Genomic DNA, 18,256 nt, shown 5'->3' with positions numbered 1-18,256 from the left:
CAGGGAATCAAAACGAAACCTGCGTTAACCTGTCATTGTATGCCACAATAAGGGGCTCTTCAGAAACGTAAGAGAGCATTGACCTTTCAGCCTTCCTCATTGCCATCAGGGGCATAGACAGAAGTAGCACTCAGCCCCACTCAAATCTGTGCAAATGCAAAAGCCAATATCTGCATGGTTGTGGATCAGGAACTCCTGGCTAAATAACAGGTGGCTCTCGGCCCATCTGCCGAATGCTATGACCAGTAGGGAGCAGAGTAGCCCTGCAGGCCATGCCGCTGCCTGTGTCCAGCACTCGAAATGTCTCCCAGCCCCAGACTACTGTGCCAAGAGCCAGGTCCCGTGCAGGCTCCACCTGGCCCGCCTGACCCAGCTTAACCTGTGCTTCCCATCGGGCGGTGGGGATCACCCCCTCTTCACTGGCCAATCCAGCCCCCAGGCTCCCTGCACTCAAATCCCCTCTGTGCACCCAGTTATCTACTCCTACAATCAAGTATTCAAATAGATGAAATAGAATAGACAATAATGTATAATATAACAATATGCAATGCAAATGAGCTGCTGTGATGTCAAACCTCTTGTCATTGTCTGTCCACCCTAAGCTGGAGCCCACCCAAATTTCTACTCTTAGCTTTGCCACTGGCTGCTGCCCTTTCAGCCCTCTGCCGATTGACTCAGGCACTGTCTGCACTACAGCTACATCAGAGTCAAGGGACCCATTCCAAAAACATTGCCCCTTGATTGGGTTATAACCAGTGGTGAGCTGGAGCCGGTTCGCACTGGTTCACACGAACCGGTTGTTAAACTTTGAAGCAGTTTTAGAACCAGTTGTTAACCCGCTTCCCTGTGAGGAGGGGGCACTGCGGCTTTGATGGGCTCCGGCCGGGAAGTGTGTCATTCTTCCCAGGGCCACCCGGGAGGTGGGGGGCGAGTGGGACAATTAGCCTCAGGCCCCGCAGGGGCCCCGCGAGCCGCTCTGGGTTTTGGGCGGCACTTCGGCCACGGGCTCTTCACTCGCTCTGGGTCTTCGGCGTCGGGTGCTTCAGTGCAGCAGAAGACTCGGAGCGAGTGAAGGACCCATCGCTGAAGTGCTGCCGAAGCCTCGGAGCGCCGCCTGGTGAGTACAAGTGCCACAAGCGGCGGGACAAAAAAACGTGATCAGCGGCACTTAGGCTGCTCTACCGCCACCGCTTCATTCTTCGGCCGCATTAAGCGGTGGGTCCTTCCCTCCAAGAGGCACCCGCCGCTGAATTGCCACCGAAGACCCGGCCCTGCCCCAGGCCCCCTGAATCCTCTCGGCAGCCCTGATTAATCCTCCGGCTGCCGGGGGCGCTACGGGAGCCATGGGGGCTGCCACCTGGACCTGTTGCTGCTGCTGCTCCCCCGACCCCTGGCCCTGGGGCTCCCGCTGCTGCCTGGTGGGTCCCCGGCTGCTCTGCTGGGCCTGGGCTGCGTCCTGCTGCTCGGGCTGCTCCAAGCTGCTCTCCCAGTGAGTACCCCCCATCCCCTGCCCTGCCCGCAGCCAGCCCCTGCCTCCAGCCAGCCCTGCACCCCCTGCCCACAGCCAGCCAACCCCTGCCGCACCCCTTGCCCTGACCGCAGCCAGCCCCTGTCTTCAGCCAGCCCCTGTCTCCAGCCAGCCCCTGCCTCCAGCCAGCCCCTGCTGCACCCCCCTGCCCTGCCTGCAGCCAGTCCCTGTCTCCAGCCAGCCCTGCACCCCCTGCCCGCAGCCAGCCCCTGTCTCCAGCCAGCCCCGCACCCCCTGTCCACAGCCAGCCAACCCCTGCCGCACCCCTTGCCCTGACCGCAGCCAGCCCGTGGCTCCAGCCAGCCCTGCACCCCTTGCCCACAGCCAGCCCCTGTCTTCAGCCAGCCCCTGCCTCCAGCCAGCCCCTGCTGCACCCCCCTGCCCTGCCTGCAGCCAGTCCCTGTCTCCAGCCAGCCCTGCACCCCCTGCCCGCAGCCAGCCCCTGTCTCCAGCCAGCCCCGCACCCCCTGTCCACAGCCAGCCCCTGCCGCACCCCCTGCCCTGCCTGCAGCCAGCCCCTGCTGCACCCCCTGCCCTGTCTCCAGCCAGCCCCGCACTCCTCTATCTCCAGCCAACCCCTGCCACACATCCCTGCGGCCCTACCCTGCCTCCAGCCAGCCCCACACCCCTGTCTCCAGCCAGCCCCGCACCTCCCTGCCCTGCCTCCAGCCAGCCCCACACCCCCAGTCTCCAGCCAGCCCCGCACCCCCTTGCCTCTAGGCACCCTGGCAACCCCTGCCTCCAGCCAGCTCCGCACTCCCTGCCCTGCCCGCAGGCAGCCCTGCACCCCCGCCTCCAGCTAGCCCTGCCCCATGCCCCTGTCTGCAGCCGGCCCCACATCCACTGGTGCCCTGCAGTTCCCAGGACAGTAACCCTGCACACCTGATTCAATGATGGGGGCAGGGAGCAGCTGGGACCCACACATGAACACACCCTAGGGTGATCAGACAGCAAGTGTGAAAAATCGGGATGGGGTGGGGGGTAATAGGAGCCTGTATAAGAAAAAGACCCAAAAATCGGGACTGTCCCTATAAAATCAGGACATGTGGTCACCATAGCACAGCCCCAGGGAGGGCCCCGCCACACATGTGAAACTGAGCTTATTTCTAGTTCAGGCCCATCTTTTTCAAAAAGAACTTTAGGTGGGGTATTTTCCTGGACATGTCAGGTTTTTTGGTTCTTAAATCCCCGTCCAGGAGGAATTTTGGACATATGATACATATTGTGGCACATCCCTTAAATCAGAACTTTTTATAGGGAACTGATTGTTAAGATTTTGGCTGCTCATCGCTGTTTATAACACAGTTAACAATTGCAGTGCAGACATGACATCAATGCGTGCCTGTACTGGTTTAACAGCCTAACCTTGTTACAATGGAACATGGTTTGCAGACCCTCAGAACACGGTTACAATCTGTGTTCGTTACTGGTCTGTATGCTACCTAGAGCAGTAGTATGTAGCTATGGGTAATACCTACCCCGGGGGCGGGGGGGAATCCCTGTCCAGTACAAAAAGTCAAGCTTCTACGACCAAACTAGTAAAAACTGTGCTGGAAGAGAGTGACCAAACAGGATTGTGAGTTTTCTGGGATTTCCAACTTTTCACTGATATTCCGTTAAGGGAAACCACATTTTCCACCAGCTGAAAATTCTTCTTACCGTGTGAAAATCGCCCCCATGCACCATGGCGATACCTACCACCTACTACAACTTGGTCTCGCCCTTCTTTTAGTCCCCTATCTGGTGTTGCCAGTTCCTAGGCTAACTATTTAGACCATTCCTACTCAACACAGTCCTCCTTCTAATGCCAGCTCCAAGCAGAGGACTAAAGGGGTGCTTTTTCTGCACTCATTAATGGGTAATCCTCAAAAGCTTTGGAGCATGGTACAGTTTGCAAAAGCACTTAAAGGTCCCCAGATTGCATAGTCAAGTGACAATGATTTATCGATGAACGTGCAGCGTTTACTATGATAAGGAAAAAGGAAACTCTCTAGGGCAAACGGGGAGGAGTTTTATTACTCAAGTGTACACATTGGAGAGAGAGTCTCACCTTGGTTGAAACATCTGCAATCAGGTTCCGCTTATTTGGATCTACAAACTCCACAGGCTGACCTTCAAATTCAATCTTCCCCAGGACTGTGCCCTGTGGAAATAAAGCATTAGACAGCTAAGTGTGAGCAAAGAAGAAGCTGCAAATAGTGGCGCAGGTGCTGACAGACAAAACTCCATAGGAAGTAGAACAGTTGCTCCAAGACTTTAGTTTAACATTACAACCACTGCAGGCATCTTCAGAAGTTTGCTAGCCTTCACCAGTATCAAAAGCGGTTTAAACACCCTATATTTTGGGGGAGGCAAAGCAGGCAATAAAATCAGTGCATATGGGGCTAGGTCAGCTGTCTAGGGGTAGCAAAATGCAGTGCTACTCGGGGGAGATCAGAATTCAGCTCCCAAGATGGCAGGCTTGTAGGTCTGGTAGCACTCCCAAAGCCAGCATGCACCTTAAATGTTTTCCCCGTGTACCGTCTTCTGCCAACCACTCTGGCTGACTGCAGGAGCAGCTCTGGTGTCAGGCACAGGGAGTTGCATCCTCTCTTCTCAGCGGAGGCATGGCTGGACCTTTCAGTGTGGGAGGAGGAAAGTGAAAGGGAGCGAGGGGTCCTTTTCATATCCCTTCCTCAAACTCCTATGGTAAAGCATGGTATCTCTACATTCTGTAGCCCCACACTAATGTGCGCAATGGGACTACACACTGGCTTCAAAGGTACTCCCATGCACAGCTGGACCAGGGCCAGGACACACACTGTAGTACTTGAGACATTGCAGTCATTTCCCTACTCTTAGAGCAAGGAACTCCGGTCTCATGGACACCTGTGTGTGCAAACTGTGGGTAAGTGGCAATGGCAGGCACTGGAAGGGCTAAAAGCTTCTACCTTTACTCATACCACCTAGCATCATACACCACACGTAGCCACAGTGGGACAGAGACAGCCCCCATGTGAGTAGGGGTGGCAGAGTCTGTCTCCCAGGTCTTCATTTCAGGTAAAATGCCATTAACAAACTATTTGCAAAGTTGCCCTCTTTCTGGGACTTTGAGGAGACTTCTCTTTCCCTTCTCACATTTGCTGTTTTGGTGAAGTTTATATGGTGCAGAAGTTGAAAAGGCCCGTGTGACCTTCAAGAGACAGCCACTTGGGAGCTCTGAAAACTGCTGAGCACTGCCTTGCAACCCTGGAAAAGCTGAGTACCCCCCTCCCCCCACCTCACACGCACAGTGCCCTACCTTGACACTGGATTACTTAATGAAACGGTGCCCCATGTTTACGGTTCATTTATGCGTTCATCGTGGTGAAACCCTCTTCTCGTCTCCCATTGATAAACATACACAGAGTGAAATATTAAGCTAGTTTTTCAACCTGACTGAGATTAGTGGGAGAAAAGGTGACATGATGCATTTTTTAAAAACCATAAACCAATATCGCTCTGCGTCCAACATAATGTGCATTACTACTGTACGGTGTATGCTAAGCAAATGGTTATTGAAAGCACATTTACTATGGATGAAAGGGGCACTGATCCATTAGGGGATACGTATCAAGGAAGTACAAAATGTATTTCCATTTACAAACGTTCTATATTAAACAGTACTTGTCTTCTGTCTACAAAGCCCGGCATTTTCCTTAGTATTCATTTGTGCAAATACTATACTATGCAAGTTAGGTCATTCATACACTGCTGAGTGAAGGGAATGGAGGTTTGGACTGTATCATGCAACCCAAATACCTAACGAAAAAACCAAAACAGACAAAAGCAATAGAAAAGCCTCAGCGGTGCAATGATTTTTATTCCAGATGGATTTGATAATTGTTTTACCCAAGATGTGAAATGTACCTTGCCATTAACCTCCCTCCAGTAACGTAATATCCCCCATGCCCTTCAAGGGCCAGTGCTGGGAAACCAGATCGGACTAATGGCCATAAAAAAGAAAATAAAAGGCTTAGCCCCAAGAAGGTGTAATTGGCCTCATGTAGGAATTAGCTTTGTGCAGCGCAGCCGCTTCATCGCCTCAAGACCCGTTAGATTAGGGCTTGCCCTTTCCTTGGAGGGTCTGATATGAAATAACATGCAAGGAGTCCCATCAAGCTCTCTCCCTCTCTGCGTATATTTGGGTCTGCCCATCTCGGCCTACCCACAACACGCACACACACCTGCCTCCCTGGGACTCCCTCAGGCTGTAGCAAGCCCTCTCCCCGCGGCCCGCACCGACGTCAGCACAGCTTTGTACTGATCCACTTGTACGGAGTGGGAAGCCAAGAGGAGAGGCGCTCAAGGACAGTTAGGGAGTTCCTGCTCTGCCCCAGCTCCAGGGGTACTGGTGTCGTATGGGGCGGCAGATGGAGGAATCTCATCTGGCAGGTCAGAGTGTGTGCGGTGCGCAGTGCTTGGCAGAGCAGGGTCCCGAGGAGCAGCGTGAGTCGATAGCCCCAAGGCCACCACGGCTGTCTGTGGTTCTCTCAGCCATTAGGGAAAGCACGGGATGAGGCTGGGTTTAATGTATTTGGGATCAGGGAGGGGGATCGTACCTTGCCCCGAATGATTTTAGTCAGCATCCTTGTGTCAATCCCACACAGAGCAGGCACCTGGAGGAAACATACAAGAGATCCCAGTCAGAGAACAGCCAGGGGAAAATTACAGACAGATCACCTTGCTGGGCAGCCTGTCAGAGAGAGACAGTCCCAGGACACACCTCTCCTTCTCTTTCCCTCTCTCTCTCTCCTTTGCACATTCCTTCCCCTCCCCATGTCCCCTCTCAGAAATGGCAGGGTTCCCCAAAGTATCTAGGTGCTGTGCTGGGCAGCTGGTACCCGCACAATGAAACACCTGTGTGGCATATGCCTTTCTGTCTAGTCTGCGGGCCCCGTTCTGGCCTAACACCAGGGGGCTGGGTCCTCAGCCGATGTAAACTGATACAGCTCCACTGACAACAAGTCGTTGACTTCAGGGATGCGACCCTGGTTTTCCATCAGTGGGACTCCATTAACTTCAATGCACTTACTCCCAATTTACACTGGGGTGAGCGGCCTCAGACTCTGGGCCTACCTGAGCAGACTCCTGATCCATTAGCAGCACACACTGGTGTCTGCACCTGGAGTAGTTTGAAACAGTGGAGCACATTGAAGAGAAATAGTTGGAAGGGAAAGTAATGGAGTGTAATCACACAGGCAGGGAGAGAAACTGAAGTGAGGATAAATTTTACCTAACGTGAAAAAAACAAGAACCAAATATCCCCACTTAATGAGCATTTCTCCTAGTTAGTCTTGTCCGTGTCTCCTCATTGTCTTGGAAGTAGGAAACCCAGAAAAGCCCCCTGCAAACTAAAGAGAGCAGGGGTTTGCCTGCCAGCACAAACCAAAGGTCTGGTGATAGGAGCTGTAGCTCACTATAAACCAGAATCTCTCTCTCCTGGTTTCCATTACTCAAGGAGTCACTTAGCAGTTTCCTCAGAACCGATATTCCATGTCGAGTATCCGGTCTGGTTGCCCAAAGATCTCTCACCTTTTCTTCTTGCAGCCACTGTCCCAGAGTTTTGACTGCCCGCCAGTGACTGTAGTCATTGCTGTAATCCAGCACCAGCAAACCTGAAACCTGCAAAGAGAAAATAAGAGAAGAAATTCCGTTTTGCTCTTACGGGAAGTAAGGAAAACCCAAGTCCCCACTCCGTGTGTGTGTACGTACATGTGCATAGGCAGAATTTCCCAAGCTTTGTCATGGAATGGACAACATCTTAATGGAGATATTGAGGTCACTTCCCTCCCAGTCACAATGGCATGGGTCATCTCCTCCATCCCCACCATTTGTGATTACACAAAACCACCTCTCCTCCCATGTACAGTCACATCACATCGCTGTGGCAACAACAGCAGTTCCTTTCAGGGCAAAGTCAATCGAGGGAAGTACATAGAGTGTTTTAGCTGGCTTCAGTGTGATGATCATTGTCCTTCTGGAAAACACTTAATGACAGTGACCACTATTGCGCTTCATTTCAGCTCTCTTGCTCTCCTGTCCTTTTTCTCTCATCTGGGAAGAAGGAAGAGACCTAATGTCCTGCAACCAGCCAACTTTCTTCTTCCTCTGCTAGAATGCAGGAGAGATCTTGCTCCTCTCCCTGGCTTTGGTAAGCAGCACCACTGCAACTCCCCCTCCTCCTTGGGGCTTCATTTCTACCTCAACCATTGCTCTCATAGCCCTACCTCTCCCATCGCTATTCCCATAGTGGTACCAGCTACCTTCCCCGATAGCTGGGGCAGTTTAAACTAAGGGCTTGTCTACACAGAGAAGCTGCACTGGTTTAACCAAAGGTGGATGTTATTTACACCTACCTAGGAACCACTGCAACGCTGCATATGGACCAACCCAAAAGCTGCAAGGAGCTTTGGGACCCTTAAGGTGGAAGTGCAAGTGCTAAAATCTTCACATGCCACATAGGCCTAGTCAACCCCAGGGCAATGAGTTGTGATTAGTGGAAGCGTTAACCATGTGCAGCTGATGCATTTTAACCCACCTCTATCTCTGTTTATACTAGAAGTGTTTACAAGCCTGTGCTGGCGAGCACACTTGCTAAGTACACCTCATTTTCCTATTCCAAACAGTGACTTGGCAAAACTGTAATCCTTGCCGTATCAAATGGTCCTGCTGGAGGATATTCAGATTTTAAAGGTCAGAAGGGACCATTAGATCATCTAGTCTAGCAGTTCCCAAACTGTGGGTCACGACCCCATTTTAAGGGGGTGGCCAGGGCCAGCATTAGATTTTCTGGGTCCCAAGGCTGAAGCCAAAGCCTGAGCCCCAACACCTGGGGCTGAAGCCGAAGCCCCAGGGCTTGAGCCTGAGAAGGCAGGGCTCTGGTCCCTTCCCACCCTGCCCAGGGCAGCAGGGCTCAGGCTCCAGCCTCCTCCCACCCGGTGTCATGTAGTAATTTGTGTTGTCAGAAGGGGATCGTGGTGCAGTGAAGTTTGAGAACCCCTGATCTAGCCTGACCTTCACCAATCTCTTCAGCAAAGACAGCTTCTGTGCTCAGACGGTTCTCCCTTGCCATGATCTGAGCTCTCTATGATAACTTGCCTCTGGGAGACAAAATCACACCTGAGGCACCAGAAAGAAAGATAAAGAAAAAAAAACCCCAATCTTCTGCGTGTTTCTGGGACGTTCCATCTAACTTCCCCCCCCTCCGTGGACGAGCCTGGAAGATGTCAGTGCGCTCCCATCCACCCCCAGGATTTGTATTTCTAAATCACGTCTCCACTGGACTAGTTTGTCCAGCCCTGACTTTGCTGCTGCTATTACCTTGATTCCATCAGACTCTAAAAACTTGCTGAGGCCCATTTCATCCAAGGCAGCGGTGTCTGGCACCCCACCATTGCCTACAATGGGGTTAACCATGGTGAGAATCTGCCCCCGGTAGCTGGGATCTGTCAGGGTTTCCGTGTACCTGGGTGAAAAACAAACAACAGACAACGGTTGGTGTGGGGCTGTAGGCGGAAAAGCCAACATAACCCAGCCAGCAGTGAACTCCCAAATACAAGGCAATGGTGAGTCTTGAGAAAACTCCCAAGGAGGGATAGATTTAAATACACGAGTAAATGTTTTGCTGAATTGATACTCAACCCTAAGGTTTATATGAGGTCAGTATTGGAACATTTTTAGCCTCATTTTCCAAATCCGATAATTGCACGTGGCCTACATTTCCCTCTGCTGCTCCAACTGAATAAGTAATTCTTCACTTTCTCTATGTCCTGTTGCTGTGAACTGTTAAATACTTGCTGTCTTACATCCCAGAAATGGCTGTATTTCAGCAGTGGATCAAATTATCCTTTCGTATACTTTCCCAAGCGCATTGGGTATTTCAGGATGAATTTGCCCTGTATAGACACATAATGTATTATTATTGTTGTTTAAATGGTATTTAATTGGAAATTCCCACAGTTTACCAGATATCAGCAATTTGCAAGAAATATATTTATGGAACACTAGCCCCACTGCCAAAAGATTAATTGTCAAACACTGGAAAACTCTTTACAAAACCCAGAATGGTTGCAGGCTGATACAGACGAGTGAGTGCTCTAGACGACTCAGAGAAATGACGTGTCACTTAAACAATGTCCATGAAATATTCCTCGGTATGCTTGTCCTGCTTTTGGAAATATATTTCCTGCTCTGGTTAAATATGCATGAGATTTTCAGTGTTAACATATGGTTATAGTAAATGCATGGTATGCATACATTTGGTATGTATATATAGTCTCCTTCCTATTGGATTGTTTACACCACCAAACATCCTTCATTAATGACAAAGCCAACTTAATTAACCTTTGTGTGTTATTTGTATTCAAAAAACATTGACAAAAAGCCACTGGGTTTGGCTGTGACGTATAGGCACAGCTCTGCACTGGGACATAATGCTCTTAAAGCAGGGACAATGCCTCATATAGCTTGGAGGAATGGCACAAGGAATGACACAGGTGGCACAAGAACTAAAGAGGCATCAGGGTCCAATCCTCTCGGGGCTTGCATGACAAGTCCAGCCTGATCTCTGTAAATTCCTGCCAATCACTTCCTCCGCTAGAAAATCCGTGGCAAACAAACACACAAAAAGGGAGCAAACACATCAGGAAGAAAAAAAAGGGGAAACTTTTTTTTTTTTTGCAAAAGTGTCTTCAATTCTTCCTGCTTTTTCTTCTAAAACCAATTTTTTATACCAACTAGTTGAATTTTTTGTGACCATTTCTGTGAAAAATCATCCCATTCACCAAAATTAAAAAATGTCACCAAAAAACCTTGTCAACAAATTGGAAATGCGCCAAAACGTCGGCCGATTCTAGTCATGTAAAATTCAAACACCTCTCCAGCATTTCTCCTCTGTAACGTTAAGTGACAACTCAAGAGTTCAGTTTGTCATAGTACATGGAGCTGTGTCTTTTCTAATTCACAAGCTCAGTCTGAATCTAGGCAGGATTCTAGTGACATTCAGTTCTCACAGTGCATTGCTCAGAGGCTTAAGAGAGGTCTTGGCACAGTCACTCCTAGGCCAACACTCCATCAGCTCATTAGCACACTCACTTCCAGACTAGTATCTTGCTATCTATCCTGACCAGGACCTGTGCCTGACAGACCCTTATCCTGGTACCGTGTCATTAAAGTAAATCCACGGGTGAACTGATTCCTTTGGATACTTGAGGCTTTAGTTATTCTGGGACTTTGAGAGCTAGGGAGAACTCTCTGCCCAGCAATCCCTGGATTTGTAACAAACCCAGACACATTTGTGCCTGCGAGAACAATGCAAGGTCTTATTTCCCCCTCAAGCATTCTCTTTTCCATAGCAGTCAGGGTTCCCTACCACCCTAAAGCGGGATGCAACTGGTCACCATCCATCCCTGGGAGCCATCTTCACTGCAGCTCCTGGGCTCAGCACCACACCTGACAAGTCTGCACGACACTCAGCCCCCGCCTCCCAGCCCAGTCCACCCAGGTTTGGTCCCGTTCTCCAGCCCTGAGCTCCTGCAGCCACTGTGCACTCCCAATGGGGCTGAACCCGCTGCCCTCCCGAACTCTGCCTCTGCCAATGGCACACACTATGCATAACGTACATGTGGCCGTGGGTGCCACTCAATATGGAAAATGTTCTACTTCAACCAGGACAGGGGGCTTGGGTTCAAAGTGGGACAGTCCTGAAAAACCCAAGGTGGTTGGGAGGTAGGGGGTTATGCCCATGGACAGTAAAATAAACCTTAACCCCTAGTCTTTTGTTTCTTCCCCATCTGTCCCCCAGAACAAACCATTCCTTCTGAGTGTGTCCTCTACGTATCGTCAGTAAACGAATACTAAATCCAGCTTCTGCTGCTGAGCTGCAGTGTTGAAGGGAAATTAATCCATCAGGTGTTGCTTGACTTTTGTGATGTGACAAGATTTATTACCCATAATCTATCACAGGGAAGAGAACTCTGGTGCCCTCCATCATTTTGATCTATATTAAACAGTTGTTTGTTGGCAGGTATATTAACACAGCCAGTAATTAGTGCTGTCGAAAAGCATAAGTAATTGCCTTGTGATGCAAAACTTTCCGAACAGATTTCTTAGGCTGTAATTTACTGTTCTCACCAATGGAACTATTTAAAAAACCATCTTGCAGTATTTGTTCAACATAGGGAGAGCAGAGTTTGGGGAGAGTGGAGCAGGTGCACAAAGATTTGCATTGAAACCTTGAGCTTCAATTTTACTTTGGAAATGTCTCGATTCTCCCTCCCATTGACACCTGCTGTTCCTCACTAATGATCTTATTATATCAAGCAAGTTTGCGCTATGGCTGACTTTCTCATCTGGACAATCCTGAAGAAAAAGTGGCCAGTGATCTTGTTCGATTGACCAGGTCCATTAGCTCTGAGGCTACAGCAGACTCATGAGCTTCTACATTAAAGTTGGACAAAGAGTCCCAACATGCTAGCGTGCATCACACGCTCTCCCTAGCTGAGGGGCTCAGAGCTCAACAGCATGTTTGATCCCTGCATGAGTCACCACTTTTAATGATGCCCCCGGAAGGAACCTCTGGGAGGGCTGAACTTGAGTCCTGTGGATTTAAAAGCATCAGCCTCTATTGCTTTGGTTCTGTGTTTGTGCAGCACCTAGCACATCGGTGTCCTGGTCCATGACTAGGGCTCCTACACATTACGATAATACAAATAATACATTATTATTAATTTAATAAAATAAATAATAATAATAATAATTAATATTGAGCAGGCAGCTGTTTATCTTCTTTCCGCCATTTAACACTGCGTTACAAAAAACATCCCTACTTAATAGCCTTTGTTTTTGCCTTACCCAGCAAGACCAGTGTTGAAGACAACTTCACCGGCTGCCGACGATGGATGGCCAAAAGAATAACCCTTCATCTTCGTTCCATCATCTAGCACCAAGTTTGCCGTCTGTGCCTAGAGAAACAAGTTACATGATGACACTCAGATCTGTATTTTAAATGAGCACACCCTAAAGTTGGGAAAAGACTTGAGGTTAATCGGAAAACATCCAAGGTACACAGCTCCCACGTGATGCAAAGCACAAATTCCCTCATCCCCCATACTACCTTGTCCCCCTTCAGATGCCTCCTTCATGCTCCTTTCTGCCATGATGCTTACAGAGCACAGTGAGCTGGCAACAGCTACGTGGGTGACAAGTTAAACTGAGTACAGAGCTAGGCTAGACATAAAGGTGCTTGTTGGACCATTTTGCCTCCGCCTCCCAGACTGTTCGTTCACGTCATCCACCTTCTGTATCTTGCAATTAACTGAGGGAACAAACTCTTTAGGCAAGTCACTGTCTCTTTATTATGTGTTTGTTCGGGGCTCGATCTGACAAGATGCTGAACATGCTGGCCCCGATCCAACAAAGCACATAAGCACGTGCTTAACTTGGACTTAACATGTGCTTAAGTGGTTTGCTGGATTTGGGTCAGAGTGCAGGGTCCAGCTCTTAGTGCATAGGAACTGCCAGACTGGATCACACCTTGGTCCATCTAGTTCAGCATCCAGCCGCCGACAGTGGCCAGCTCCAGATGCTTCAGAGGGAGATGCAAGAGACCCCACAGCAGATATTTATAGAATAACACGTCCCCTGGGAGAGCTTCTTCCTAACCTCAGTGAGTTAGTGGTTGTCTTAGGGAGTGCTTAGCACTATAGGTCCCATCGCAATGGGGTGTCTTGCCCCTTAATGGCTGGAGGACTGGGGTTAGCCAGCTCTGATTCCAGAGTGAGTCACTCCTGAGAGGGAGCAGTAAGCTGTGGGGGGAAGGCTGTGAATCTCTGGCTATGCCTGCAGAGAGTAAGGTTGTCTTCCCTAGAAATGCTGCAGCGGTGCTGCTGTAGTGCTTCAGAATAGACGCTTGCTCTAGTGATGGGAGGGGTTCTCCCATCCCTGTTGTAAAGACACCTCCTTGAGAGCCAGTAGCTAGGTCAACAGAAATCCTTCCATTGACCTTGCATGGTCTACCCCAGGGGTCAGTTTGGCTTAATGACGTCACTGGGGAGAGGCGGGGTGGATTTTTCATATCCCTGAGGGACATAGCTGGGTTGACCTAACTTTTTAGTATAGCCCTGGCCTAAGTAGTCTCCTGCACTGGGGGAAAGGCACCAGTGGGGAAGGACAAACTCTAGGTGGGAGGTGCGAGGAGGCAGAAAGACAGGAGGGGGTTGTGCCCCACTGAAACTGAGATGAGGACTGCGTGAGTTTGAGTTCCATTTTGGAAGACTGTGGTATTTCAGATTATCAGGAAAGAGACGCTGAACTGAGATTGGGGCCTGCAGGACCAGTGGACTGGAGGACTGAGTAAACTGGACACCAAGAAGGGAATGTTCAATTTCCTTTGCACTGTGTGGAGTTCTCTGAGGAGCCCTGAAGAGTGGCGAAAATGAAGTAGGGCACAGCCAAGGTACCTCTGGCTACGAGGTGGCACTCTGAAGGCAGCTGACCCCATTACAGGCCTCTGAGCTAACTATGATATAAACTATAACTGCTGTGACCATTTTGCTAGAGTAACATTGTTACTTGTGGGTGGTGTTTCTGTCACTTGTCCATCGCTTTCAAAGGAACTTTACCGTGATACAGGTACTTTGTCTTGTTTTAAAATTACTTGATATATCAAGGTAAAAAACATCCATCCTGAGCACATTCACCGTTTCTACGGCTTATGCCAGCAGACTCTGAGCTGAACAGGAATGAGATGGGTAGGTATGGTATTGTGGGTGTGTTGTCTCTGATTACTGCAATTTGCAGGCCTTCTTCCCTCAGAAGTGCTAGAGGGGGCTTATAAGCTATCAAGACACCTTGTACTAGAGTTAGGGTGACCAGACAGCAAGCGTGAAAAATCGGGATGGGTGTGGGGGGTAATAGGCGCCTATATAAGACAAAGCCCCAAATATCGGGACTGTTCCTATAAAATCAGGACATCTGGTCACTCTAACTAGAGTTTCTGTAACTATACCACCACATTTGTATTCCACTCCCAGACCATGAAAGTCAGTGACTGCACTCCCACTTAGACGAGCTAATTTTCATAGGTAGGAATTATGCCAAGAGAGACTGCTGTGGCTATGGACTGGTGACCTAACACTTTCATTTTGTAATTACAACCACTGCTCATAGGAGGATTTCAAAGCTCTTTATGACATTAATTAAGCCACAACACCCTTGCACGGAAGATAAGTACAGCGATCCCCATTAAAAAGCCAGCATTTCTTATCAGTGGTATCTGACACTATTTCAATTTTCTCCTTTACTTCAAATAGGTCTCCGTGGTAAGTGTGCAGTAACAGATAGCGAAGGTTAGCTGTTTAATGCTTTGTGGAATTATGATCTATTTTACAGCTGAGCAAACTAGGGCAGAGAGGTTATTTGAGTTGCCCACAGTCATATGAGTCAGTGGGAGCTCTGGGAATAGTTGGGCAAATGATTCCTCGTTCTGAGCATTAACTACGCTACGCCTTTCCCTAGAGCTGGTTTAACAAATTAGCAGTCCCCATCTGGCAGCCGAACTCTGCATGTAGTCCTGACAGCCAGGACCCAAACAGGGCTGGCTCAAAAGCAGTAGCAGTAGTCTTGTGAGCCAATATGGAAACTCCACTGGCCAAGGCTGGAGGAGCTGTGCTAAGCTTGTCGCTGCTGGAAGTAGCTTTCTGCATATCTTAGAGGGTGATCCCTTGCATTTTGTTGTTAAAAAGATTATGCCACCATCACTTTGCTGCAGAGGGGGATGGAGAAACTACTTTCCATTTGTGGCAAATTAGATGAACACTCAAAGACAGGAAGAATTTCATTTACAGCACTGAACAATCACAGCAAACATTCATCCAAAATTTCACATATTAAGTACTTCATGGCTGTTATAAATACACTGCAGTTCATGTATTAGTATATGACAAGACACTGTAAAAACTACAGTTGACAAGTAACTGAATTAAAATACATTTGGAGAAGTAAAAGCAGCAAAGAATCCTGTGGCACCTTATAGACTAACAGACGTTTTGCAGCATGAGCTTTCGTGGGTGAATACCCACTTCTTCAGATGCAAGTGGTGGAAATTTCCAGGGGCAGGTTTATATATGCAAGCAAGAAGCAAGCTAGAGATAACGAGGTTAGTTCAATCAGGGAGGATGAGGCCCTGTTCTAGCAGTTGAGTGAAAACCAAGAGAGGAGAAACTGGTTCTGTAGTTGGCAAGCCATTCACAGTCTTTGTTTAATCCTGAGCTGATGGTGTCAAATTTGCAGATGAACTGGAGCTCAGCAGTTTCTCTTTGAAGTCTGGTCCTGAAGTTTTTTTGCTGCAGGACGGCCACCTTAAGATCTGCTATTGTGTGGCCAGGGAGGTTGAAGTGTTCTCCTACAGGTTTTTGTATATTGCCATTCCTAATATCTGATTTGTGTCCATTTATCCTTTTCCTTAGAGACTGTCCAGTTTGGCCGATGTACATAGCAGAGGGGCATTGCTGGCATATGATGGCATATATTACATTGGTGGACGTGCAGGTGAATGAACCGGTGATGGTGTGGCTGATCTGGTTAGGTCCTGTGATGGTGTCGCTGGTGTAGATATGTGGGCAGAGTTGGCATCGAGGTTTGTTGCATGGGTTGGTTCCTGAGCTAGAGTTACTATGGTGCAGGGTGCAGTTGCTGGTGAGAATATGCTTCAGGTTGGCAGGTTGTCTGTGGGCGAGGACTGGCCTGCCACCCAAGGCCTGTGAAAGTGTGGGATCATTCTCCAAGATGGGTTGTAGATCCCTGATGATGCGCTGGAGGGGTTTTAGCTGGGGACTGTATGTGATGGCCAGTGGAGTCCTGTTGGTTTCTTTCTTGGGTTTGTCTTGCAGTAGGAGGCTTCTGGGTACACGTCTGGCTCTGTTGATCTGTCTCCTTATTTCCTCGTGCGGGTACTGTAGTTTTGAGAATGCTTGGTGGAGATTTTGTAGGTGTTGGTCTCTGTCTGTGGGGTTAGAGCAGATGCGGTTGTACCTCAGTGCTTGGCTGTAGACAATGGATCTTGTGGTGTGCCCGGGATGGAAGCTGGAGGCATGAAGGTAGGCATAGCGGTCGGTAGGTTTTCGGTATAGGGTGGTGTTAATGTGACCATCAATTATTTGCACCGTAGTGTCTAGGAAGTGGACCTCCCGTGTAGATTGGTCCAGGCTGAGGTTGATGGTGGGGTGGAAGCTGTTGAAATCGTGGTGGAATTTTTCCAGAGTCTCCTTCCCATTGGTCCAGATGATGAAGATGTCATCAATGTAGCGTAGGTAGAGAAGGGGCGTGAGTGGACGGGAGCTGAGGAAGCGTTGTTCCAGGTCAGCCATAAAAATATTGGCATATTATGTGGCCATGCGGGTGCCCATAGTGGTGCCACTGATCTGGAGATATATATTGTCATCAAATTTGAAATAGTTGTGTCTGAGGATAAAGGCACAGAGCTCAGCAACCAGTTGTGCTGTGGCATCATCAGGGATACTGTTCCTGACAGCTTGTATTCCATCAGCGTGTGGGATGTTGGTGTAGAGAGCCTCTACATCCATGGTGGCCAGGATGGTGTTTTCTGGAAGGTCACCAATGCATTGTAGTTTCCTCAGGAAATCAGTGGTGTCACGGAGATAGCTGGGAGTGCTGGTGGCATAGGGTCTGAGTAGAGAGTCTACATATCCAGACAGTCCTTCAGTGAGAGTTCCAATGCCCGAGATGATGGGGCGTCCAGGATTTCCAGGTTTGTGGATTTTGGGCAGTAGATAGAATAGCCCTGGTCGGGGCTCTAAGGGTATGTTGATTTGTTCTGGTGTTAGTGTAGGGAGTGTCCTGAGTAGATGGTTCAGTTTCTTAGTGTATTCCTCAGTGGGATCTGAGGGAAGTGGCCTGTAGAATTTGGTGTTGGAGAGTTGTCTGGCGGCCTCCTTTTGGTAGTCAGACCTGTTCATGATGACAACAGCACCTCCTTTATCAGCCTCTTTGATTATAATGTCAGGATGGTTTCTGAGGCTGTGGATGGCATTGCGTTCTGCACGACTTAGGTTATGAGGCAAGCGATGTTGTTTTTCCACAATTTCTGCCTGTGCACGTCGGCGGAAACATTCAATGTATAGGTCCAGACTGTCATTTCGACCCTCAGGAGGAGTCCATATGGAGTTCTTCTTTTTGTGCTGTTGGTGGGAGGGTAACTGTGTATCAGTGCGCTGTTCAGTGTTGTCCTGAAAGTATTCTTTGAGTCGGAGACGGCGAAAGTAGGCTTCCAGATCACCGCAGAACTGTATCATGTTGGTGGGGGTGGCAGGGCAGAAAGAGAGTCCCCGAGATAGGACAGACGTTTCTTCTGGGCTGAGTGTGTGGTTGGATAGATTGATGATATTGCTGGGTGGGTTACGGGTACCACGGTTGTGGCCCCATGTGGCAGGTAGGAGTTTAGACAGCTTACAGTCCTTTTTCCTTTGTAGAGAGGTGAAGTGAGTGATGTAGATCTCCTGTCCTGGGGAGGGATAGCTCAGTGGTTTGAGCATTGGCCTCCTAAACCCAGGATTGTGAGTTCAATCCCTGAGGGGGCTGCTTAGGGATCTGGGGCAAAAATTGGTCCTGCTAGTGAAGGCAGGGGGCTGGACTCGATGACCTTTCGAGGTCCCTTCCAGTTCTAGGAGATTGGTATATCTCTATTTATTT

At 49.1% G+C, this 18,256-nt stretch overlaps 1 protein-coding gene across 1 annotated transcript in view; it reads right to left on the bottom strand.

Annotated features, from left to right (window-relative positions):
- CPS1 (carbamoyl-phosphate synthase 1) overlaps positions 1-18,256 on the bottom strand; it is a 128,850-nt gene that overhangs the window by 95,830 nt on the left and 14,764 nt on the right. Inside the window, exons 2-6 of the mRNA XM_045031898.1 lie at positions 12,401-12,510; positions 8,870-9,014; positions 7,082-7,171; positions 6,109-6,165; positions 3,579-3,671 (exon numbers count right to left, since the gene is read on the bottom strand). Coding sequence (XP_044887833.1) covers positions 3,579-3,671; positions 6,109-6,165; positions 7,082-7,171; positions 8,870-9,014; positions 12,401-12,510 — 495 coding nt within the window. The remainder of the gene's footprint in view (positions 1-3,578; positions 3,672-6,108; positions 6,166-7,081; positions 7,172-8,869; positions 9,015-12,400; positions 12,511-18,256) is intronic.

Source organism: Mauremys mutica, chromosome 10 (genome assembly GCF_020497125.1).
Source record: "Mauremys mutica isolate MM-2020 ecotype Southern chromosome 10, ASM2049712v1, whole genome shotgun sequence".
Lineage (NCBI taxonomy): Eukaryota > Metazoa > Chordata > Testudines > Geoemydidae > Mauremys > Mauremys mutica.
The sequence above is the reverse complement of the archived record's forward strand: the minus strand, read 5'-3'. Positions and strand labels throughout refer to the sequence as shown.